Source organism: Oryx dammah, unplaced genomic scaffold, assembly GCF_014754425.2.
Source record: "Oryx dammah isolate SB20612 unplaced genomic scaffold, SCBI_Odam_1.1 HiC_scaffold_12, whole genome shotgun sequence".
Taxonomy (NCBI): domain Eukaryota; kingdom Metazoa; phylum Chordata; class Mammalia; order Artiodactyla; family Bovidae; genus Oryx; species Oryx dammah.
In genome coordinates this window covers 60,514,664-60,539,734 of record NW_024070196.1, presented here as the reverse complement: position 1 = coordinate 60,539,734, position 25,071 = coordinate 60,514,664, and the positions used below count along the sequence as shown (strand labels likewise).

General features: G+C 53.3%; 2 protein-coding genes across 2 annotated transcripts in view; one reads left to right on the top strand and one right to left on the bottom strand.

Annotated features, from left to right (window-relative positions):
- The window catches only part of RASAL1 (RAS protein activator like 1), a 30,469-nt gene extending 10,330 nt beyond the window's left edge, over positions 1 to 20,139 (top strand). Inside the window, exons 5-21 of the mRNA XM_040251608.1 lie at positions 3,316 to 3,445; positions 5,692 to 5,773; positions 5,924 to 6,055; positions 6,504 to 6,592; positions 7,142 to 7,259; positions 7,384 to 7,537; positions 7,925 to 7,989; positions 8,286 to 8,398; positions 10,312 to 10,504; positions 12,849 to 12,986; positions 13,689 to 13,833; positions 15,276 to 15,448; positions 16,857 to 16,994; positions 17,079 to 17,214; positions 17,937 to 18,057; positions 19,003 to 19,079; positions 19,360 to 20,139. Coding sequence (XP_040107542.1) covers positions 3,316 to 3,445; positions 5,692 to 5,773; positions 5,924 to 6,055; positions 6,504 to 6,592; positions 7,142 to 7,259; positions 7,384 to 7,537; positions 7,925 to 7,989; positions 8,286 to 8,398; positions 10,312 to 10,504; positions 12,849 to 12,986; positions 13,689 to 13,833; positions 15,276 to 15,448; positions 16,857 to 16,994; positions 17,079 to 17,214; positions 17,937 to 18,057; positions 19,003 to 19,079; positions 19,360 to 19,499 — 2,144 coding nt within the window. The 3' untranslated portion in view covers positions 19,500 to 20,139. The remainder of the gene's footprint in view (positions 1 to 3,315; positions 3,446 to 5,691; positions 5,774 to 5,923; positions 6,056 to 6,503; positions 6,593 to 7,141; positions 7,260 to 7,383; positions 7,538 to 7,924; positions 7,990 to 8,285; positions 8,399 to 10,311; positions 10,505 to 12,848; positions 12,987 to 13,688; positions 13,834 to 15,275; positions 15,449 to 16,856; positions 16,995 to 17,078; positions 17,215 to 17,936; positions 18,058 to 19,002; positions 19,080 to 19,359) is intronic.
- A 929-nt stretch (positions 20,140 to 21,068) lies between these two features.
- DTX1 (deltex E3 ubiquitin ligase 1) overlaps positions 21,069 to 25,071 on the bottom strand; it is a 38,030-nt gene continuing 34,027 nt past the window's right edge. Inside the window, exons 3-9 of the mRNA XM_040251609.1 lie at positions 24,878 to 24,939; positions 24,371 to 24,532; positions 24,074 to 24,135; positions 23,402 to 23,560; positions 23,152 to 23,313; positions 22,975 to 23,064; positions 21,069 to 22,347 (exon numbers count right to left, since the gene is read on the bottom strand). Coding sequence (XP_040107543.1) covers positions 22,123 to 22,347; positions 22,975 to 23,064; positions 23,152 to 23,313; positions 23,402 to 23,560; positions 24,074 to 24,135; positions 24,371 to 24,532; positions 24,878 to 24,939 — 922 coding nt within the window. The 3' untranslated portion in view covers positions 21,069 to 22,122. The remainder of the gene's footprint in view (positions 22,348 to 22,974; positions 23,065 to 23,151; positions 23,314 to 23,401; positions 23,561 to 24,073; positions 24,136 to 24,370; positions 24,533 to 24,877; positions 24,940 to 25,071) is intronic.

Sequence of the window (25,071 nt, the reverse complement as noted above, 5' to 3'; positions counted from 1 at the left end):
ATTTGGCTAAGTGCCTTCTTGATGTGCACTTGGGTTACTGACAGTGTTTTCCTAGTTCAAACAATGCTGCAATGAATAGCCTTGTACAAACGTGATTGCACACATCATGCAAGTTTATATTAATTAAAAAAAAATTTGACTGTGCAGTGCAGTATGTTGGATCTTAGCTCTCCAGCCAAGGATCGAACCCATGCTCCCTGCATTGGAAGCAAGGAGTCTTAACCACTGAATCGCCAGGGAAGTCCCCATATATGCCAGTTATATCAATCAGCATAATGAATTCCTAGAGGTAGATTTGCTGGATCAAAGAGTATCCACATTAGCATGTTTGATAGTGATTATAGTTATTGTTAAGTTACTCTTCAGTTACTTAACAGCTAACGGTTTAATCTACCCTTTAACCTTGTCAACAAATGCCAAACTTTTGGATCTTGAATCTGATAGGTTAAAAAATTGGCTCGTTGTGTGGGCTGTTTTGCATTTCTGTATAAGTAAGTTTGAAGACCTTTTTATATACTCAAGAGTCTCTTTATTTCCTCTTTTTTATGTCTGTTGTCTATTCTCATTGTATGTATATTTTTCACCCACTGGGTTGTTTGCCTTTTCTTCCTTTTTTGTGGGAGATCTTTATATATGAGGAAAATAAACTTTGTCACATTAGCTGCAATTTTTTTTCTCCTTGTGGCTTATTTTGACTTTGCTTATCATTTTTTCCAGTAGAAAATTTGCTTCTTTTTCTGTAATCAAAATTTGTGTGTGTGTGGGGGGGCTGCACGTGATTTTATGTAATGCCTAGAAAGTCCTTCTCAGTCCTGATATTAGGACAGATTGTTTTATAGGATTCTTTCTAGCAACAATTTGTTCCCATTTTTTTTAAACAGTCAGGTCTTTGATCTATTTGGAACTTACCCAGATACAAAGTATAAAATAGAGATTGAACTTTACTGCTTTGGTCTAGATGATTCTTCGTTATCTTGACACCATTTATTGAATAATATAATAATATATTTTTGCATCAGTGAGCATTAGTTGACAGCACACTATGTGCCAATCATTATAATCATCACTCGTATTTAGGGAAGGCTTATTATGTGCCAGGCACAGTGCTAAGCACTTTACATTTAGTCCACACAATACCAAGTGAAGTGAGGTGAGGTGAAACTTCACTTTTCTAACTTGATTATTGCAACAGATACCTAATCAAGCTAGAAAAAGCTGATGGCATCCGGGACTTGGGAATAACGAAAGAGATAGAGAGGTAAAGTAGAACTTATACTTCCGGCAGCCTGGGGGACCAGATCCACAGAATGGCTCTCTGGCCACATAACAGTGAGATCTTAAATTAGATGCAATTCCTAACACCTTGTTGGAAGGATGTGAAGAGGATTCAGTATTCCTCCATTTGCATGCAAGCATGTGTGCATGCTTCAGTCGTGTCTGACTCTTTGCGACCCCATGGACTGTAGCCCGCCGGGCTCCTCTGTCCATGGGGTTCTCTAGGCAAGACTACTGGAGCAGCATTCCATGGGCTCTTCTATTCCTCCTTCTACTACCGGTGAATCATGAGCTAAAATCTAATATGGAGTGGTGAGCAAGAGGCAAGGGAGTAAGGAAGGATTTCCCTGAAAGTTAACGTCAATATCAGATTCACAGTCAACAGACTAAATCTTAGGCCAGGGGGAAGGTGGCTGAACCTGCAAATTCCCTTTCAAAGGTCCTAAGCAACTGCTACTCCTCTCCAGGGATAAGCATCCTCCTGTTAAATTTCCCACAGAGTGAGCGCAAACAAGCATGACTTCACAATCAAAGATCATCACACACACAAGGAAGTGAGCCACCAAGAGCAAGAGTCAGCAGAAATGATGACCATCAGATTTAGACCCGTAAAGACTTTAGACTTTGTATTTATGATATGTAAGAATTTTTAAAATTCAATAAATAAAATTTAATCACCTGAAAGGGCCAGGAATAACCATGATAAATTAAAGCAATGCATTAAAAAAAAATAGACTGACTTGGAAGAGAACCAAATCAAAATGCTTAGAGATAAAAGGTACAATTGTTGACCTTAAAAACCAAGTGGATGAGTGGCACATCATTCTTTCAGAGCTGAAGTCAAAATTAGTGAACTGGGAGAGAGATCTAAAGAAACTATTTAAACTTCAGCTCAGAGAAATGAAAAGCTTATAAGAGAAGTTCAAGACATGGAAAATAACTGAGAAAGTCTCTGCTGCTGCTGCTAAGTCGCTTCAGTTGTGTCTGACTCTGTGCGACCCCATAGACGGCAGCCCACTAGGCTTTCCCGTCCCTGGGATTCTCCAGGCAAGAACACTGGAGTGGGTTGCCATTTCCTTCTCCAATGCATGAAAGTGAAAAGTGAAAGTGAAGTCGCTCAGTCGTGTCCGACTCTTAGCGACTCCATGGACTGCAGCCTACCAGGCTCCTCCATCCATGGATTTTCCAGGCAAGAGTACTGGAATGGGGTGCCATTGCCTTCTCCGGAGAAAGTCTCTATACTAAGCAGGTTTTTTTTTTTTTTTTAATCCTTACCTAGATATACTGTGGGGAGACTGCAGAAAACGTCAAAGACTTAGTCTTAAACTTGGAAAAGATAGACCATTCATGCAAGATCAATTATTAGGCTGAAATGACTTCCCAGTAACTACAACTGAAGGTGGAAGTCAGTGGAACAGTATCTTTAAAAAATTTTATTTAGTTAGTTTTAATTAAAAAAAATTTTTTGGCCATGCCACTTGCCATGTGGGATCTTAGTTCCCCGACCAGGGATTGAACCCATACCCCCTCCCTGCATTAGGAGTGCAGAATCTTAACCACTGGACTGCCAGGGAAGTCCCTGGAACAGTATCTTTAATGTGTTAAGAGAAATGAGAGACAGAGAGAGAGAAAGAAAGAGAGGTTAAGATTGAGAAGACCAAGACTGACTTGATTGATTCAGGCCGAGAGCCTATAAGAAGGCTCAGAGATAGGAATGCCCAAGTGTTTGTTTTTTTTTTTTCTTGAGGGGAGAGTAAATGGCGGAGGGCTTTATATACTAGGATGATGAAGAGTGTGATAGTACACGGTTAGGGGCACTGCTGCCTGTATTTGAATCCTAGCTCTGCAGTTTACTAGCTCCCTCCTTGCTGTGCCTCTTTTTCCTCATCTGGAAGTGGGGATAATTACAGTACCTATAGCAGAAGGCTAATGAGAAGTCCGTGACTCGATATCTTTTAAACGTTAATTGAATTTTTAAAGATAATGCAATGCCTAGACGGTGGTAGGTGCTTAACGAATGCTGGTGCCTGTGCCCTCCAGGAATCGACAGCTGGATCAACCTGAGCCGTGTGGACCCGGACGCGGAGGTGCAGGGTGAGGTCTGCCTGGCCGTGCAGACGCTGGAGGACGTGCGCGGCCGTTGTCTTCACTGTCACGTGCTCCAGGCTAGGTATGGTCCTGATGGGGGTGAGGGTGGGGTGGGGGGTGGTCTGAGAATGAGCAGGAATCCACTGGACTCCTCCCAGCTGCCTTGAGACCACCTCACTCCTGAGATACTTCTGGGCTCAAAACCGACATTCTTTATAAGGCAAATAGTCCAAGCTCACCGGGTTGCAAGTTTCCTGGGTTAAAGCATGAGCAAAATCTTTGTTGGGTCCCCAGTGACCAGCAACCAAAGGCCAGATACTCAGAATGACCAGGCAGATGGGTGTGGAGATGTATTAATCAAATCATAAGTGATAGACACCCAATTTATACTGGCTTAAGCAGATTGGCTCCTATGAATGACATGTAGCTTCAGGCATGGCTGGATCCAGGTGCTCCAACAGAGACATCAGGAATCTGTAGACATAGATTCCTTGGGTGTCTTTTGTATTAACTTTATTCTCAGACAGTTTCTTGGAGAAGGCAATGGCACCCCACTCCAGTACTCTTGCCTGGAAAATCCATGGATGGAGGAGCCTGGTAGGCTGCAGTCCATGGGGTTGCGAACAGTCGGGCACGACTGAGCAACTTCACTTTTGCTTTTCACTTTCATGCATTGGAGAAGGAAATGGCAACCCACTCCAGTGTTCTTGCCTGGAGAATCCCAGGGACAGTGGGCTCTTGTCTATGGGGTCGCACAGAGTTGGACACGATTGAAGTGACTTAGCATCAGTAGCAGCAGTTTCTCCCCAGGTAGGGGCAAAGCTGACCCTAACAGCTCCAGACTGGCCTCCTACCAATTTGGCAGCTCCAATGGAAAAAACTATCTTCCACCATTTCCAACCAATATCCTGGGACTAACTCTTACTGACCCATTTTGGAGTACCTGCCTATCATTGAACCAATTACACTGACTCTGATTGGTCAGACCTGAGTTGCAAGCCCCTTCCTGGCAGAGAGAGAGGAATCAACCCACTCAAGGCATGTGGGCTGGGAGAAAGGGAGGGGCAGGTCCTGTCCCAAGGAAACATCAGAAAAAAGATGGATGCAACTCCTGGGATACCCATCTTCCCTCTTGTCTATTTATCACTCCTCTCTTTCTCAGCTGCCCCATCACTCTCTTTCCTTGACTATTTCCACTCCTTTCACCCTCCCATGTCTTATTTTGTTTTTTGCCCATGTTTTTCCCCACACCTTACTCTCTTTATTCTTACTTTTAGGCCAGTCCTCACCCAAGTTGGACTAGATCTCTATTTCTAGTTTGCTCTGTGACCTTAAAGCCCTTTCTTGCCCTCTCTGTGCCTCTCCCACCGCTTCCAGATTTCTATCCCCAGCTGGAGCTCCCTGGAGATTGAATGGAGTAGCAGGCAGGCATAGCACAGGCAAAAGGACTTTTTTGGGGTAGGGACTCCTCACTTACTCTGTGCCCATGGCCTCCTCCCCAGCTACAAAGGATCCTTGCAAGTAGGAGAGGGACCGATCGCTGTCGCTTAGCAACTAGGCTGGCTCCTAGGAAACCAAAGAAGGCTTTGGATGCCAAGCGGGGTGGGAAAGAAACAGCAGGAGGAAACAAGCAGCCCCTGGGTGTGTGGGGGAGAGGGTCCCTGGATTTGGGGGACCTTGAGAAGGAGGGGTGGGAGAGGCTGAGACTTGGGTTGTCATGGCAACCAGAGGCAGGGGGTCCCTTCCTCATGCCTTTTCTTGGTCCTAGTGTGGTTAGGAGTGTTTGTTGAGTGAATGAGTGAGCTGAGCACTCTTCATATGTCATCTCATCCCTTAGCCCTGTGAGGTCAGTCTGTTATTACTCTGATTTTCCAGATGAGGAAATTGAGGCTCAAGGAGGGCAAGTGACTTCTCCCAGTGTCACTCAGCCAGTGAATGGGAGAATCCAGGCTATGAACCCTGGCATCTGGCATCTGGTCTCCCATCCATGGGCTCCAGGGAAACAGAGGCTCCCTTTCCCTTCCTCACTGCACCTTCACCTGCTGCTTTGTGATGTTCAACTTGATCTTTCCACGCTTCAGTTTCCTTACCTAGAAAATGTGGGCATAGTAATGTGTCCTTGTAGGGTAGCGTTAATCAAAAGGAAGATACCAGGTTTGGACAGGCCTGGTGAGGGATGCTCTTTGCTAGATCCCTACAATGTACTATTGTGTTGTCTTGGAAATCAGCAGCATTTGAATTGTCTACCCTAAACCCCTTCCCCAAGGCTTGGGTCTTGGTCCTTAAGGGTCCTGTGACCCCCCCATTCCTTACCTCATCTGTCCCCAGGGACCTGGCCCCCCGAGACATCTCTGGCACGTCTGACCCATTTGCACGTGTGTTTTGGGGCAGCCAGAGCTTGGAGACTTCGGTAAGTGGTAGAGCAGGGCTGGGAGACTGGGGCATTAAATGACTTTGGGAAAGCCACTTAACCACTCTGAACCTCACCCTTCCCATCTGTAAAATGGAGACAAGAATGGTCCCATTAGCTCTCTCTGTCTCTCACTCCCTCCTCTCCCAGACCATCAAGAAGACTCGCTTCCCATACTGGGATGAGGTGCTGGAGCTGCGGGAGATGCCAGGTTCGCCATCCCCTCTGCGAGTGGAACTCTGGGACTGGGACATGGTTGGCAAGAATGACTTCTTGGGAATGGTGAGCACCCCCCAGACCCCCTCCATGGCTCAGCACTGCCTCCAAGGGGAAGTGGGGAGAAGGGCTGGGCATCCTGGGGCTCACTTGGAAGGGTAGATGTGACCCTTGCCTTATCAGGTTCCTTGCCAGGCCTGGGTGACAGAGTCCCATGATCCCATGCTGTGTCTAGCCACTGTGTGACCTTGGGCAAGCCACTCCACCTCTCTGAGCCTCAGTTTCCTCAATTGTATATTAAGTGCTCTCTGGAGGCCTTTGGTACCCTGGCAGGAGCTAGTAATCGGGGACTGGGGGACGGAGTGTTGCCATCGTTGTGTTGATAGAACACGGTGGAGGAGGAGGAGCTGACCCTGGGTGGGCTTTGCCACCACTCCTTGGGTGGACAGTCTAACTCTTCTTCCAGGACCCAGCAGGGCAGAGCTCTGCTGAGGGTCTGTGTGTCGCTCCACAGGTGGAGTTCCCCCCACAGGTCCTGCAACACAACCCGCCCAATGGCTGGTTCCGCCTCCTGCCCTTTCCCAGAGCAGAGGAGGATTCTGGGTAAATGTGGGTACAGTGGGAGGAGGCCGGGCTGGAACCATGTTGGGTTCCGTCTTCTGCTCGCGGGCCAGTCCTTATGAGTGCCCACGTCAGCCCACACGCTGTCACCAGGTCCCTTCATTCATTTAACAGACGCTTGCTGAATGTCTCACCACGTGCATTTACATGCGTCCAAATGAGTTCACCTTATTCCCATCCACCTGCAAACACGTCAGTTCAATCTGATGTGTGTGCAGAATTTCTGGTCCCTCCACGCCCGTCCACACACCTGTTCACACCATCCGTTCCTGTATACATGCATTTATACTGGCCTCATCTTTCTACATTGGCCAGATCTGTTTACACTGCCTGCCTGTGTCCATTCCTGTTTATACCTGTCGATACCGGTTCACCCCTGTTTATACTGCCCATACCTGTTCACACCCGCCCATATCTGTCTTGTCTGACAGTTATCTGTGCTCTTCACCGGCGCTCACACCTGCCTCTCTTGCTCCCTGCCCCTGCCCATACATACTTACGTTCCTTTTCCTGTGTTTTGGCCCCGGCCAGCGGGAGCTTGGGTGCTCTGAGGCTGAAGGTGCGCCTGACCGAGGACTCTGTCCTGCCCTCACAGTACTACCAGCCACTCAGGGAGCTGCTCATGGAGTCAGTGCTGGGGCCAGCAGAGGTGGGTGCGTCACTGGGGGTGTGTGTGGGGGGATCTGGATCATGGCCAACCCCTGCTTTAGGGATATCTAGCTGAGCTCTTCTGCTTTGAGAGGCCACCTCTCCTGCCTCCTGTCCTTGTGCAGGAGGATGCTGCCAGCCCCTTGGCTGTCCTGGAGGAGTTGACCTCGGGGGACTGCCGCCAGGAGCTGGCCACCAAGTTGGTGAAGCTCTTTCTGGGCCAGGGCCTGACTGGGCCCTTTCTGGACTATCTCACCCGGCGCGAGGTGGCACGGACCAGTGAGTTGCCTGCGTGACCACCCCCAGGCATCACTCCCCAAGGATGGGTCTGCAGAGGGTCTCAGAGAGAGGTTCGGGGAGCTCAGGTAGAAGACAGGCTGCTGTGTCTTTGTGTGTTGGGGCAACAGGGCCTAGGGACCCCCAGCCAGCTGGGAGCGTGGCCTTGGGTTCAGGACCTGGTTTTACTACTTATGTGCTGTGTGACCTTAGGCAGGTCACTTAACCATTCTGGGCCTCTGTACCGTGAAAGGAGTTGATGTGGCAGATCTCCTCGATTCCTGAGGCTGAAAAGATCATGATCACTGCCCCTGCCCCCACCTTGGGTGGGTGGGGTGAGATGGATCCAGCCCTCTACATCCCAGCAAACACTTCTCTCTGTCCTCTCAGCTGACCCCAACACCCTCTTCCGTTCTAACTCCCTGGCGTCCAAGTCAATGGAGCAGTTTATGAAGGTGAGTAGGTGAAGGCCTGGGGGGTTGGTGGGCAGTCCAGCAGCTGCTTCTCCACGGGGACTCCCTTCCCAGTGCTTACTTGGAGCCCAGAGCTTGGCTGGCCTCAGGTGGCCCTGGGCAGCCGAGCTGGGGGGCTGGTGGCTGGCCTCACCCTGAATTGCACCCCCACCCCAGCCCAGAGGCAGGCTTCCACCTCGCTCTGAACCGCTCCCTGCATGGTCCCCCCTGCCCCCAGCTCATGGGCACACCTCGGCCTCACCCTCAGCCCCGCCCCGTGTGGTGCCCCCTGCCCCCAGCTCGTGGGCATGCCCTACCTGCATGAGGTCCTAAGGCCGGTGATCAACCGCGTCTTCGAGGAGAGGAAGTACATGGAGCTGGATCCCTGCAAGATGGACCTGGGCCGCACCCGGTGAGCCAGACCTGAGGGATGAACCCGCCACAGCCCCCTTGTCTGCCTGTCAGACCTGTCAGGCTGGGTCTGTGCCTTCTGCCACCCCACCCCTCCTTCCTGCTCGGGAGCCCTATGTTCTACAGTCTCACAGCCTCCCCTGAGAGCAGCCAACCCCTTAGACCGTGTGGTGCGGTGGTTCTAAGTGGGACTCTGAGACATGAGTGCCCTGGGTTCAAACCCCAGCTCTGCCATTACTGGTGGGTAGGTTATTTCAAGCCTCGTGAATATCTACCGGATGGACTATCGGGAGAATGAACTGAGTCATACACATGAAGCCCAGCACTAACCAGTACTCCAGAAGCACTATTATTTCTATTATTGTGGTAGTGGTGGCTGAGGCCCCGGGGGAGGGTCTGTGGCAGATGATGGCCTGCTGCAGTGCTTGATGACATGGGTTAGGGAGCAGGGCAATGACAGGGTTGGGGGGTCATTCCATTTCTCCTGGGCTCCTCTTTTCTTTCCAAGACTTTTTTTCCCCTCCAGCTCAGGGAATTGAACACAGGGATTGAACCCAAGTCTCCTGCATTGCAAGTGTATTCGTTACCTTCTGAGCCATCAATTCACTTTAAGTAGCCTGACTGTTCCCATTTAACAGATGAGATTGTTCCCATTTAACAGATGGCTTGTTCCTACCAAGCCATCAGAATTGGCTGCTGGGCAGTCCACAGGGGACCATGGTGGGGGCAGGAAAGGGTCTTTCCTTCTCTTTGGGCCTTGCCCAGCAAGTGCTACCCACCCCTTCTGACCACCCGGGAGCAGGCATTAGGACCCCTTTTTATAGACGAGGAAACAGCCTCAGAGAGGGGAGGTCACCTGCCTAAGGCTGCACAGCTGGGAAGTTGCCAAGTGGGGATTTGAACACAGAGCCTGAGTTAGAAGGGCAGAGTCCATCTGTGAAACCCCAAGGCCAGGGCTTTTCCCAGAATACCTGGCAAAGACAGTGGGACTCAGTGGGTGCCCACTGAGGGAGCAAGGGCATCTGGGAACTGGCCAGGGCAAGGTGCAGACAGACTCTGGAATTTTTATCCTGAGTTCTAATCTATGTTCTGCCACCTATTGGCAAGGGGACTTCTCTGAGCCTCAGTTTCCTCATCTGTTAAATGGGAACAATCAGGCTACTTAAAGTGACATTGGTGGCTCAGAAGGTAATGAATACACTTGCAATACAGGAGACTTGGGTTCAATCCCTGTGTCAGGAAGATCCCCTGGAGAAGGGAGTGGTTATCCACTCCAGTATTCTTGCCTGGAGAATTCCATGGACAGAGGAGCCTGGGGGGCTACAGTCCATGGGGTCACAAAAAGCTGGACACAGTTGAGTGACTGAGCACACACCACCCCCCACACACACGCATGTATGTGCCAAGCACTAGGCTGAATGCTGAGTTTGTAGCAGGGAACAAATGGACACAAATCTGTCTTATTGGGGGAGACAGGTAATATTAATAAACTAAAGACTCTTGCAGGAGATTAGTGAAATGGAGGGAAGTAAAGTGAGGGAGTGTCGTGGGAAGAGCCAGGGAGGTCACAGGGACAGCCTCACAGAGAAGGGGATGTGGAATCTAAGGCTTGGAGGAGGTGAGGGAGGGAGTCGTGTGCAGGTCTGCTGGAAGATGTTCCAGGCAGGGGAAACAGCAAATGCAAAGGTCCTAGGGCAGCAGTGCGTGTCTGGCAGGTCTGCACTGAAAATGCAGGGAACCCGGGTCCATGCTGGTGAGCAGTGGGAGAGAGATGGCCTCTTTGAGGAGGTGACTCCCTGCAGGGGGAATGGACCAGTAGGAGGGGAGGCCATGGAGAAGGGATGAGAAGGTGGGTGCTCTCTGAGCTTAGTAGGGGCTGGCTTCTGAGGCACAACCCTCCGCTTGCTTCCCCAGGAGAATCTCCTTCAAGGGTGCACCCTCCGAGGAACATGTGCGGGAGGCCAGCCTGGGGCTGCTGACGGGCTACCTGGGGCCTATCGTGGACGCCATTGTGGGCTCCGTGGGGCGCTGTCCACCCGCCATGCGCCTCGCCTTCAAGCAGCTGCGCCAGCGCGTGGAGGAGCATTTTCCCCAGGCGGAGCATGAGGTGGGTCAGGCGGTCCCCTTGGGTAGATGGGGAGACTGAGGCTGGGGAGGGGCAGTGGCGTGTCCAGGGCCACAGGGAGAGGCAGGGGAGGAGCGGGACAGAACCTGGGCTACCCACCCTGAGGTGCTGTGTGTCTTGGCAGAAGTGGGGACAGTGTTCTGGCAGGATCTGGGGCCCAGGGGTGATGATAGTGGTGATGATGAGGATGACAGTAACAACAGCAGCTAACACTGCATATATTGGGACTTCCCTGGGCTTAGTGGTAAAGAATCTGCCTGCCAGTGCAGAAGATGCAGGTCACGTGGGTTCGATCCCTGGGTCGGGAAGATCCCCTGGAGAACACAACAACCCGCTCCAGTACTCTTGCCTGGAGAATCCCACGGACAGAGGAGCCTGGCGGGCTACAGTCCACGAGGTCGCAAAGAGTCAGACACGACTCAGTGACCAACCAACCACCACGACACTATATACTGCCCTGCCTAGGGGTCAGACTTTGTGTTACATGCTTATTATCTCTTCTAGTCTGCACATCCACCCTGTGAGGTGGGTGCCAGTATTATCCCATTTTACAGAGGAGGAAACTGAGGCCCAGAGAGGTGAGGTGCTTTGGCTAAGAGTCGTGGACTCAAGACTCAGCCTCCAGACTCACAGGGGGAATCTCTCCCTTCTCCCCTCGTCCTCCTCTTCAGACCTGAGCCTGGGCCTCCAACTGGAACGAGGCTGATTTACACCCCACCCCATGGGGCTCTTGCCTCGGCTACTGGTGGAGGTGCTAAGTGGGACACATCCGCAGCTGGGGGTGGGGGAAGTGGGAGACCAGCTCCCCAGACAGCCTGGCCCTTGTGGGAGGAGCCCCAATCAGTGACACCCAAGAGTCCCCCAGGTCTCAGCCCCCAGGGTGAGCGGTGGCTGTGGGCAGGGAACAGAGACTTCCTCATGCCCACGAAGATGGAGGGGGCCACAGAAACCCAAGCAGCCCCTCTCTCTGCCGCTCTGACACCTGGTTCCTTCTCAAGAATGGAGGAAGTTAATGAGCTGACGTCAAAGGCTAAAGTTACCAAGGAACATGGCGGGCTGGGGTGGGGGGCGGCCTAGGGGCAGTTTGGGCTTCCAGATCTGTGGGACCTCCTCCCCCATCTCTGAACAGCTCCAGGGACCCAGCTCCTGGCAAGGCTCAGTGTCAATGCAGAGGTGCCCTGGAAAGTTGGCACATACCCAGAGAGGGTATTGTCTTATGTGCGAATACAGCCCCTAAATAAACACTGCAGCATATTCTCGGGGGCTAAATATAGCTTAGTGAGTGTGATGGGGAGGTGAGGAGCCATTTGGAGGGGGTCAGCGCCCAGGAGAGAGACACGCCTCTTCCCAAGTTCCCTCTGGAGCTGGGAGAACCAGCCTTATGTGCAGGTGGCCCAAGCCGGGGTCTCACATGAAGGGCCACCACGCTTTACAATTTGTGGAGGGCAGAGACTGGGACTGGGGGTTGTGCAGGGAGCCAGCTGAACTGGGTTTGCTACCAAGCCTCAGTTTCTTTATCTGGAAAATGGGGATAGTAGTACTACCCCATGAGATTGCTTGAGGAATTGTGCAGGCTTGTGCAGGCTTAGTTTTTGACACCCAGTAGCTAGTGTTGAGGAGAAGGCAACGGCAACCTGCTGTCTATGGGGTTGCACAGAGTAGGACATGACTGAAGTGACTTAGCAGCAGCAGCAGCAGCAGCTAGTGTTGAATGCAGGACAGTGTGATGAAGAGCAGAGTTCGAATTCTGCCTGGGTTCAAATCCTGGCTCTGCCACTTATTGCTGTGTGACCTTGGGCAAGTGACCTTCCCTCTCTGGGTCTCAGTTGCTTCCTCTGTGAAATGGAGACGCAGAACCTCCAAAGGTGAGTATTACATAAGCAAATACATGGAGAAATATTTGGCCTGTTGCTATTCATGATCAGAAATCACAGATCTGGGTGTGAATCCTACTTCCTCTACTCATCAGCTGCGTGACCTGGGGCAAGTCAGTTGACATCTCTGAGTTTCTGCTTCTTCAGCTGTAAAACGGAAATAATGACGATGCTTCCTTCACAGGGCTGTGCCCTTTGCACAGTGCTTGGCACAAAGCAGACTCTGAGGATGTTTGGCTAAGTCTGATGGTGCAGAATTGGTATTATTACTCCGTTTTCCAGGTGGGGAAACTGAGGCCCAGAGAAGAAAAGCCTCCTTGGCAGACCAGGATGGCCTCCTGAGCCATGTCCCCTTCTCCCTGTACCACCGATCCCTTGTCCTTGCTGTCCCAGTTTCCCCAAGTGGGAAGTGGGTTTGGAGGACCCCTCTCACCTGCTGCTCCTCTCCGTAGGACGTGAAGTACCTGGCTATAAGCGGCTTTCTCTTCCTGCGATTCTTCGCACCTGCCATCCTCACCCCGAAGCTGTTTGACCTCCGGGACCAGCACGCAGATCCCCAGACCAGCCGCTCACTGCTGCTGCTTGCCAAGGTGCAGGCAGTGGAGGGCTTCCCCCCAAATCCTGGGTGTTCTTAGCCAGGGAGGAGCATGGGAGGACCAAACTGGGAGGCCAGACCCATGGAAGACCCAAATGAGACCCAGAGAAATCTGTTTGACATGGCACCTCCAGCTTTTTAAAAATTAATTAGACTGACCAGGCCTTAGTTGTGCCATGTGGGATCTTTAGTTGTGGCATGTGGGATCTAGTTCCCTGACTAGGGATTGAACCTGGGGCCCCCTGCACTGGAAGCTTGGAGTCTTAGCCACTGGACCATGAGGGGGAAGTCCCAGCTTTTCATCCTGAGTGTGAAGGCTTTCATTTTGATCTCAATTTCCTCTTTGGAACAAAACCCCTCCCCTTCTGGGGGAAGGTGGGAAGCAGGCATTTTAGTATGAATCAGACCATCATTCACAAAAGGGCCACATTTGGAGGCTCAAGTATGTATGATGAGATCAAGCAGTCCTGAATGAGGTTATTTGGGTTCTAGATGGGGGACAAAATAAAAGCAGTGGGGATACACATCTGTGCCAGAGAGGGACAGATATCTTTTCAGGCAGGTGTTTCTATCACTTTCTCCTTTCGTTGGGCACTGAGTTGGGAGCCAGGACTCTGGGGCTGTTCTGGGTCCACAGAGGCCCTCCCCGGCTGTAGTGACCTTGGCCCTGGCAGCGCCCCCTGCTCCTTTGCTCCAGGCTGTGCAGAGCATCGGAAATCTGGGCCAGCAGCTGGGCCAGGGCAAGGAGCTGTGGATGGCTCCCCTACACCCCTTCCTGCTGCAGAGTATTTCCAGGGTGAGAGACTTCCTGGACCAGCTGGTGGACGTGGATGGGAAGGAGGGTGAGTTCCCATGGCCCTGCTACAGCCAACTTGTCACTCTACGGGACCCTCAGGACCTACCCATCCACCACCCCTCCCCCACCCCAGCCCTCACTGAGACTGTGCACCTGTGAGTCAGCTAGTCAGTCAATGAACCCTTCCTGGCATATGCTGTGCTAGGGCCCAGGGATGAACAGATGCAGGCCCTCCACACTGCTTCAGCCCCTGTAGAGATGTGAGAGGGGATCGTGGCATGGCACCTACTCCATTGACAGATATCTATTAAGTGCTTGCTATGTCCTAGACACCATTCCAGGGTCTGGGGACACAGCAGTGGGTGAGACAGAAGAAGCTCCTGCTCATGTGGACGTTTTATTCTAGTGGAGACAACAGGCAGTAAACAAGATGAGTTAGCAAGTCATATGGTGTGTTAGGGAGAGAGAAGTGCTAAGGAGAAAAAATAAAGGAAGGAAGGGGATATTGGGCTGGGGGTGGCAGATCAGCCTTTTAGAGAGGGTGGCCAGGAATGGCCTCCCCAGGGTGATTTTAGAGCAAAGACCTGAAAGAGGACAGAGAGCAAGCACTGAGGATCCTGGGAAAGTGTTTCAGGCTGGGGACAGTGTGTGCAAAGGCCCTGGGGTGGACTGAGCGGGGCCAGTGAAGAAGAATGGATGAGAGGGAGTGGAGGAGAGGTGAGGGGGCAGGTCATGTGGGGTTGCTGGAAGGATCCAGGCTTTTACTTGGAGTGAGGTGGAACCACAGGGTAGATTTATTTTATTGATGTTTAAGTATTTATTTATTTGGCTGCGTCAGGTCTTAGTTGTGGGCTTACATGAGGGCTCAGTAGCTGTGCAGGCTTAGTTGCCCTGCGGCATGTGGGATCTTAGTTCACTGACCAGGAATCGAACCTGTGTCCCCTGCACTGGCAGGTAGATTCTTAACCACTGGACCCCCAGGGAACTCCCCATGGGATAGTTTTAAGCAGAGGAGTTAGGGATGAGTCTATATCATAATGTGGGGCCCAAGTCATGAAGTACTTGGGTCCGAATCACCTAGGAGCACCCTGTGGAAATGTGGAGGCCTGGTTGTGACCTGGTGGGGTCCCTGTATGCTGGGGGGGGTGTGCCTGTGTCTGGATCCCCTAAGGGTAGCTAGATCCAGGGCATAGTGACTAGCATCCAGTCACTCCCTGGACTGACTCCGTAAAGCGTGGCTCTTCCTGCTGGTGCCTGTACATCCCTCAAGTTGGAAAGGGATCACCAAGGCCAACTTTGGGGCCCCCACTCCCTGCCACCCATTCCCTTCCCCAGCCCTCAATAATACCATTCCCTTTGGAGAAAGTAGAGTCCATCTTATTCATCCTCCCGCCTCTCGGGGAGCCAAGAATCCCGCTCCTCCATGAGACCCTCGGAAGGTGGAGCCTGGGTGGGAAGGGTTCCCAGTCCCCCCTCCCCATTTTCCAGAGGCTGGGGGCCCAGCCAGGGCCCTGGTCCCACCCTCAGTGACTGTTCGAGAAGGCTACCTGCTCAAGCGCAAGGAGGAGCCTGCCGGCCTGGCCACACGCTTTGCCTTCAAGAAGCGCTACTTCCGGCTCAGCGGGGAGATGCTGTCCTACTCCAGGAGTCCTGAGTGGCAGGTGGGGCTCCAGCCCGCGGTGGAGGGACTTCCACAGTGGCCTCCCTCACAGAGCTGTACAAAGAGTACCCAGGGGGATACTGAGGCCCAGGAGGGGACAAGGACTTGCCCAAGGTCCTAAGGCAGCTTAGCAAACTCACATTCTAAGGCCAGGCTCTGCTTATACCTGTGGGTCCAGGTGGGCACAGAACAGGGACAGGCAAACGCTTACACGCACCATCAGACGATCTTCAGCACGTGCACCTGTAGTGGCTGGGACGTACCCGCCCAGATGTGGACGCTCCCAGGGCATGGACAATGCTTAGCCTTCCTCAGCTGTCTCCACGCAGGTCTCTGCCTGCATACCATGCATGCTAAGTCACTTTGGTCATGTCCAACTCTTTTGTGAGCCTACGGACTGTAGCCTGCCAGGCTCTTCTGTCCATGGGATGCTCCAGGCAAGAATACTGGAGTGGGTTGCCATGCCCTCCTCCAAGGGATCTTCCTGACCCAGGGATCAAATCTGAGTCTCTCTTGTCTCCTGCATTGGCAGGCAGGTTCTTTACTACTAACCCCACCTGGGAAGCCCAAAGGGGATGCTGTGACTGCATGGGCTGGGAATTGAACCTGGGCCTCCCGCGTGGCAGGCAAGAATTCTACCACTGAACTACCAATGCACCTAAGTACTATAGAGACTCACAGAAAATTGGATCTCTCACCCAAAGGTACATGCACTCATATCCAGGCATTCATTCACCCATCCATTCACCCATCAAGCACTTATTGAGTACCTACTATGTACCATGCAGTGTTCTAGGTGCTGGAGATACTGCAATAAACAAAACACAAACTCCCTGCTCTCATGGGGCTGCCATTCAAGTCTAGCTCAAACTGAGACACCCACGGGGATCTACCCATTCTGTGTCTGCACACCCACAAATCATAACAGCTACCACTGGAGACGGTGTCCACACTTATTCTTTCTACTTTATCAGCAGAGTGTAGATTCTAGAGTTCAACTCCCTGTCCAATTCTGGCTCCACCAGCTGAGTGGCCTCTGGAGGGTCCTTTAGTCTCTTATGCCTCAGTTTTCTCATCTGTAAATGGGGAGGAATGATAGACCCAGCCTCAGAAATCTGTTGCCATGATGAAATAAGTTGGTAGGTGTAGAGTGCTTAGAATCACATCCCAAGTGCAGGAGCAGGGATTGCCATGGTGATGGTGATGACGATGGAAACTGATGCCCAGAGAAGTTATCACTGGGAGAGTGATTGCGGGACTCACAGGGCCGCCAAGTGGACACGCACACAGCATGTCCCCACGCCGGAACACACCGCCAGATGCACACACCCACAGGAAAGCTGTCCCCAGGCCCGGTCTCCCTGGCCCCTGGCCCTAGCCCGCCCTGCAGCCAGAGTCCTCTCTCCCAGATGCGCTCCTCCATCCCCGTGTCGCACATCCGAGCCGTGGAGCGCGTTGACGAGAGCGCCTTCCAGCTGCCGCACGTGATGCAGGTGGTGACGCAGGACGGTGCGGGGGCGCCGCACACCACCTACCTCCAGTGCAAGGTGAGGCGCCGCCAGCAGGGGGAGGAGCAGAGGGCTCCTCTGGGGTCCCAACCCATCTCTGACCGCCCCTCCACCTCCCCGCAGAACGTGAACGAGCTCAACCAATGGCTGTCGGCCCTTCGCAAGGCCAGCGCCCCCAACCCGGACAAGCTGGCCTCCTGCCACCCCGGTGCCTTCCGCAGCGGGCACTGGACCTGCTGCCTCCAGGCCGAGCGCTCAGGTGAGGGGGCAGGGCGGACTCAGGCTCCGCCCTTCACAGCTGTCAATCACAGGGTGTCCCACCTCCGCCTGGGCTGACCCTGCAACCTTGAGCAAGTTACTTAACCTCTCTCTGCCTTAGTCTCCTCAAGTGTAAAATGGGCCGGATAATAATGTCCACCTTGTAGGGCTGCTGTGAGGATTAAATAAGTTGACATATGCAAAGCGATTAGAACACTGCCTGGCACACAGATACTTTTTTCCAAGTGCCTACCAAATGCCAGGCTTGTTCTCAGGAAAATAAATGAATAACCATACAGTTGTAATACAGTGTTACAAATGCCAAGATGAGGCTTTTGAGATGCCAGAGAACCCCTCTGGCCCAGCTCCAGGGTAGGACAGCAAGAAGGGCTTCCTGGAGGAGGTGCGGCTCAAGTGTGACCTGTGAGAAGAGTGAGAGTTAAGTAGTGAAGTTGGAGAAAGGGACAGAGGAAGAAAGAGTGTTTCAGGCAGAGCAAAGACAGGCTGAAGGATCGAGAAAGGTCTGTGTGGCTGAGCCTAGAGTGTGGGAGGGGCACGGAGAGAAGGGAGGCTATTGCTGTTGGGTGAAGGCAGGGGCAGTGCGGCTGGAAGGAAGCAGTAGGTTTGAAGAGTGGTTTTAGAAGTCTAAGGGGCAGGGCTTGGCCATGGAGGCTCTGGAAGGGGAATGCGAAGCTCCAGATGATGCCGCTGTGTCGCCCCCAGCTTCCGGTTGCAGCCGCACGCACTCAGCCGTCACCCTGGGGGACTGGAGTGACCCCCTGGATCCTGATGCTGAGACCCAGATGGTGTATCGGCAGCTGCTTCTGGGGCGGGATCGGCTCAGGTGGGTCCCACCCCATGATCACCGGTTCATTCTTCCCATGTGCCTCTGATGAGCTTCTGGGTGGGGACAGGCTCTAGGGGAGGACTGTTGCCATCCTCAGGTGGGCTGATACGGAACTAGATCTTGGGACCTTTTTTTTTTTTTCTCACTTTGGCCATGCCACTTGGCATGTAGGGTCTTAGTTCCCCTACCAGGGATTGAACCCTCGCCCTGGACATTGGAAGCTCAGAGTCTTAACCACTGGGCTGCCAAGGAAGTCCCATGGATCTTGAGATCCTTTGATACCCAGGACTCCAGAGACACAGGCATCAGGTGTGGGTGTGTTCCCACCCTGTCTTGGTTGATCTCAGGATCACTGTAACTCAGTGATGGAGATTTGTTCCAGCTTACAGTGTGAGTCCTGAAGCTGGCCTGCCTGGGTTCAGATCCTGGACTGGCTGTGTGAAACTTGGGCGAGTTGCTTACCTTCTCTGTACCTCAGTTTTCTCAGTCTGGAAAATTAGGGTACCAACAGTCCCTACCTCATGGGGTTGTCCTGAGGGCCGAATGAACTCATACAGGTAAAGCACTTTGGAAGTGCCTGGACACATCGTTAGCTTTCTATATAATAAAAAAATGAAATATAATACCCTTTCTAATAATAAAGGGTAACAATTATTATGCCGTGCAACCTTCGGCAAGTTGCTTTAGCTCTCTCTGTCTCAGTGGTCATCTGTGGAATGGAGCTACTAGTAAGTATCCACCTGAGTTTTATGCTAATAAAATGAGTTTATACATGGAAGGCTTGGAATAGCATCAGACACTCTATGTTTGCTGTGACGATGATGGCAATGGTGATGATTCAGTGGGAACCTATAATGTCTCCTTCAACCAGCAGAATCTCTGGGTTTGAGAGCAGGATTGGGACTCAGGGACCAGCCTGGTTTTCTCTCTCTTAACTTTCAGGATGAAATTCCTCGAGGATTCCAGCATGGATACAACTCTGGAGGCAGCCACAGAGCAGGGCTCCAGTGTCATGGAAGGTAAGGGGATAAGGAAATCCCTTTTCTTTCTCTTCTCTGGTACCTCCCACAACTTGCCAAGAACCCCCCACTCCAGTCTCCGAGCCCCTTCCCCCTCACCCCCACTCTGCTGTTTGCAATCCACCAGCAGTTCGGGGGGCTGCATGTGCCCCGCTCTGGCACATTTTAGGATTCTTGGGGCTCCAGGCACATCCAGAGTCTGAGGAAGCCACTGAATCTGAATTAGAGCAGCCTGCCGTGGCCTGGCTGAAACCCTATGGCATCCTCTTCTCTCTCCCAGGGGCCTGTACTGATGCCCTGGCTCGGCAGAGGGAGGCAGCTGCCCGCCTGCTGGAGGTGCTCACAGACCTGGACCAAGCCCACGAGGAGTTCCAGCAGCAGGAGCAGGGGAAGGTGGTTTCGGGCCCCCTGAGGCCCTAAGGAGATGCCAGAGTCAGCCTGGAAGGAGGAGGGAGGAGCCAGTGGGCCCTTCTCAACATCCTCTGACCCAGGAATCCTCTCGTGGCTGCCCTGTACCTCACTGATGTGTGACTTGCAGGCTCCTAGAGATATCCTAGTCCCATGTGTCCTAAGCCCAGAACCCAGGCATGGAAGTCGTTTGGCTGGGGACCAGCCTTGCACTGAATGAATCTCGCCCTCTGGGTTGAGGCACACTGGAGTGAATGGAATAAGGAATCTGACTGACTTGGCTCAGCTTGAGGTCTCTGCTTCACTGGACTGGCCTCTACCTACACTGACAAGGGCAGCCTGGCCCTGAGCTGCTAGATACAGCTGTACCTGAATCCCTGATGCCCTTGTGGCCTTGTGGCCCAAGACAGGCACTTAAATGGGCTCAACCCTTCCTATTTTCATGTCTGTCAATCCCTGTAACCTCCTTGATCCTCCTGAACCATGTCCTTGGCCAAGAATCCTAACCACAAGCTTCTCAATCCAGAGCCCTCAGTAATAACTGAGGCCGAGAGCCCAGTGCCTGACTCAGACCCTTGAAGCCTGAGAGACCTCAGGCCAGGCTCTTTCCCTCTCTTTGAGCCTCAGTTTACCCTGTATAAAATGAGTGAGTTGATATGTGTGATTTTCAAAATGGGTTCCATGGCGATAGTGTAGGAAACAGGGAGGGATTTCTCAGTTGTGGTCCACAGGGTATCTGTGGACCATCCTCAGAGTGTCTACTGGAAATGCAGCTTCTTGGATCAACTGAATCAGAATCTGAGGAGCATGAGGGCAAGCATCAGGGCTTTCAGCAAGTTCCACAGGTGATGTGGATTGCACGTGAGATTTGAGGATCACGGGGCTGGGCGATTTTATATTGAGGTGAGCTTTTGTTTGAGAATGAATCACAGAAGTTTAAATGTTGGGGAACACCCAACTGGCAGGATTGGAAGGGTCTCCAAATATTCATTTCCCGTTTTGTGTAACTAGAGGGTAGGACGGAAAGGACCAGGAAAGATGCGGTGCTATCCCAAAGGTGCCCAGCAGGGGTCGCCTGGAGCTGCAGCATTCACTACCGCCTCCCAGCCTCCTGGGATGTGAGAGGTTCATAGGAGACTTGCTGCAGATCCTGGGACCGGTCCTTGTCTCTCCCTAGACAGAACCTGGTCCTCCTCCCTGAGCGCAGAGACTGGGATTCTGAGGTTCCAGCAAGCCATCACGGTGTCTCCCAGCTCCCCTATTGTTTCCTGAAGGTTCCCAGCCTGAGTTCTTCATTTCTAGTCATTGAACTCGGGAGCTGCGTGCATTGCCTTGCACCTGTGCTTGAGAACAGAACTTCAGCTTGTACCCTCTTGGGGACTAGGATTGGGAGAGTCTGCCTCTGCCACCATCACACCCCGAGGACAAGAGAAGCGTGGGGACCCTCCATCTCCAGCTGCCCGAGCCTGACAGGGACAGTGGTCTTGAGTCACCATCTTGCTGCAAGCTCCCCCATGGGATGGACTAAAGTCCCCCAGAAACAGAGCCACCCACGCCCCTTCTTGACAGGAAAAGACCCAGTTGAGGAGGAGAAAGACCATTTATTTCTCCACCCACAGTGGGACTGGTAGATTTTCAAAAGAGCAATCGCTGGCGTCCCTTTAAATCTTGGCTGACTTCCACCATGGCAGCCAATCAACAGAGGCGGAGCTGGTGAGTTGCCTGGGCAACAGGCCCCTGGTTGGCCGAGACTATCAGCCACCCCACTGCCCACTCCCGAGAAAAGGGAAATGGACTCTTTGCTGTCTGGTCTGCTTTTTAAACCTGCTGGCCTAAGCCAGGCCTCTTCGTCTCGCTCCTGAAGCCAGAAGCTCCAGCCTTTGGATCTTGATGTTAGGAGTGATTTGGTGGAGAGAATGGGGTGGGGAAGAAAGGAAAACAGTGCCTTTATCAGGGACAGACATAAGGCTTGGGGATGGGAGGGGAGGAGGTCAGGGTCCCAGAAGGATGAAGAGACAAGCACAAAATAAGATTCTCCTAGTCCGTCTCCTTGGCCTGCCCTTTTGCAAAACTGCTGAATAATCGGGGGGCTTCCACCCCGTGGGCCATCACTGGGTGGCAGAGATGGGAGGAGACTGAGCTTCCCAAGTGCCCCCTTTTCTCCTGGAGCCCTACTGGGCCCCCAGGTGCTAGCCCTGAGTCCCCTGCTTGCAGACAAGCCTGTACAGATGCGATAGACACACAGGTGGGAATCCACATGGGGTATCACAGGGGTCTTTCTGTCTCTTCCCCCCCAGTCTGGGGGTAAGTAGAGGCACGTGGGTGTGCGTGCATGTGTTCAACAGGACACGTGTGTTTGTGTGAGGGGGTGGGGCTCTGTCTTTTTAGCAGGGAGGTTGCTATGGTTTCCGGTACACCCTTGCGACCCTCTCAGGGGAGCTAGGGTCGAAGCCGGCTAGCCTGCCATCCTCCCATCATCCCAACTGCTACCAGCCAAATCCCCGGAACGCTCCTGGCTCCTCCTGCAGGCTCCTCCCCAGCCCTGAACCTGGGCCGCCAGGACACACCCAGCGGCAGAGGGAGGCATGTGCCGGACCAGGGGCAAAGCAGGAGGGAAGGTGGGCAGCCTCGGGTCTCAGGCCTTGGCCACAGCCTCAGACACACCCTGGGCTGTGAGCTCCGCCAGCACATTGTCTAGGTAGCTAGCGTCCGGGTAGCCATGGCCCGTCAGGTTGGATCCAAATTCGGTCTTGTGGTGGATCTCATTCCACACCACGGTGTCCGACTCGCCTGTGGTGTTGGACGTCCCGATGGTGAAGATGAGTCTCCGCTCCCAGGCGGTGATGAGCAGCCTCAGCACCTGGAGGGCGGGGCAGGGGCGGGGCAAACGGGGGCGGGGCGAGCAAGGGTCACAGGCAGCCCGGGTTTGAGTCCCTCCCCGCCCACCCAGGATTCCCCGTGGCCACCTGGTATGCTCACTTCCTTCCCTAGACTGACTCCCACTCTGAGCTCCCTCAGTAAAACTTTCCATGTTATCAGCCTATTTCTTTGGGGTGAAGAGTCTCATCCTGATGACCCTCAGCTGTGTTTGGCTTGAACTTCACGCTCTATTAAATAGCCGCTTCGTTCCTTCGTTGGCAGTATTCAAAAACCTGAAGATTTCACGTGAAAATCAAAATTTCTGGCTTATTTTGAAAAACAAAAAGTAAAAGCCGACACTCTTCTAGTGTGGCGATGGAGCCTAGACTGCTTGGGTTCAAATCCAGGCTCCTGTGTGACATCGCTGTGTGACCTCGGACAAATGACTTGCCCTCTCTGAGGCTTTGTTTATCTCTAAAATGGTGTTAAGACCTTGACTTCAGCGGGCTGGTAAACGAAATGAGGTTTTGAGGCCACTGGCAGGGCTAGACACACACACACTAGACGGCTACGGTCAGTGCTAGGGCCCCGGCCTGCTCTCACACCCCCTTGCCCTCAGGGCACCCACCTTCCGGCCCTTCTCGTTGTTGGGCAGATAGCAGTGACGCGGGAAGCCTCTTGCAGTGAACTTCTTGCCTGGGTTGGGGTGCTCAGGGCCCTGTGGGGAGGGGCAGCAGGGGGCTTGAACCACAGACGGCAGTGGGGAACCGCTGGCGAGTTCAAAGTCAGGGATCTGAGGGCTCACCTGGATGCCGGTGGGGATGTCGTAGACGATGCGGATGGTCTGGGTGTCAGCGAAACCGGGCAGCGAGTGAGGGATGAGGTGAAACTCCATCTTCCCGGGCGGCTGAGTGCCCGTCTTCTCCCCGTAGATGGCCTTGCAGGTGGGGCACTGCAGGCTGCCATCCTGGGGCGGGCAGGGGGCGTGGCTGTGAGGTTTCCAGGTGTCTGGGCCCCTCCCCAGCCCTCCTGCTGCTCCCCCACCCCCAGCCCACCTTGTTGCCATTGGAGTACATGGCCACGAGGCACAGCAGGTGGTACATGTGGCCACAGCGGCCCAGGCGGCCCACGAGCTCAGGTCGCACACTCTTGTGCCGAAGCACGCCCTCGTAGCCAGAGGCCGTGACCAGCCGCTCCATGCAGATGGTGCAGTCCTGGGGTCGGGGGAGCACAGAGAGGAGACTGAGGACTGAGGAGGGCAGGACACCCCCATGTCAGCATTGCCCCTCAGCAGGGGCCAGACCCCCAACCCCCCCCCCAAGAGCAGCAGACTGTCCTCTCTCTGGCCTCCATCTGTCAAAGGGAGGGGACACCCCCAGGTACTGAATTCAGGTGCATGGCCGAGGAAGAGATGGCTCCCTCACACCCCCTCCAGACATATTCAAGGCTTAACTATAGAAAACAAAGCTTAAATACGTTAGGTGGAAAAAGATGGGTAAAAATAGGATGCAAAAACTGTTGATCATCAAAAGGTTGATAAAAGTGATTCTGTTAAACGTAGCATTGGTGTTTATCAAAAGATGCTGTAAAGACAGTGAGAAGGCAAACCCACAAACTGGAAGAAGAGGCTGAGACACATAGAACCTCACAAGGAGCGGGGTGCTGGGGCCTCCATCTCTGGCGGGGAGGCTGCCCCCCTCCGCCCCCCTCCTCACCCAGGGGCTCACCTCATCAGGTGGGTTCTTCACCTTCTGCGTGTACCTTCGAACCACATCTTCAGGGTTCTTACCTGCAAGGACAGAATTGGGCTGGGCTTGACTGTACCCAGAGTCTAGCCCTGAGGGCATGGCTCAAGACAGGGTCAGGGGTCAGAGGGGTCAGAAGCTGTAAGGGTTGGTGGGAGTCTCATGTCAGGGGTTGCTTGAGGTTTTATGTAATCGGAGTTGGCGGTGGATGGGGCCAGAAGAGCTCAGATGGGTTAGCAGGGTTAGTTCAGGGGTCAGGGTCTAGCTTAGGAGGCCTACTCTTCTTCAGGTGCTTCTTCTTGGTCTTGCGGCACACCCCGGGCACGCCAGGCACGGGCTTGACGTCGCTCTTGCTCACCGGCGGTGGGTGCAGGATGGGCTTGGGGGCCCGGGTCAGGCAGACGGGCAGCCCCGCGGCGCAGAGCAGGATCCCAGTCATCCCTGTGGGACGCCGAGCAGAGTTGGTCAGGGGGCGGGGTGCTCATCCAGGCCCTGTCCACCCTGCTTTCCCATTGTTGAGAGGACCCTTGGGGTCTCTCCCCAGACTCCGCCCACCTGGTACACCCAGGAATCCTCGGATGGGTGGATGGGGTGTGTCCCATGGACAGTGCCCACTCAGCCCCACCCGAAGTTGAAGCCCAGTTGAGAGCCTTCTGCGGGCCCTGCAGTGGTAAAGGGATGTGCCCTCTGGGCCACGCCCACCAAGGGGCGGAGTCAATGGGCAGATAGGTGGGGCTGCCACCTTGTGGGCCCCGCCCTTCTTTTCCGTCCTTGACTGGACCTCACCTGCCAGGGCCGGGTGGACTGGCCCTGTACCATTCAAGTTCTTCACCGGGAGTGCAGGGACCCTGAGAGGAGGAGAGAAGAGACTGTAGCCTCCCCAGACCAGATCATGGGACCCTGCTTTGCCTTCTGTCTCTGGCTCGTGGGCATGCTCTGACTCTTTTGTGCCTGCCCCAGTCATCTAGAATGACCACTAG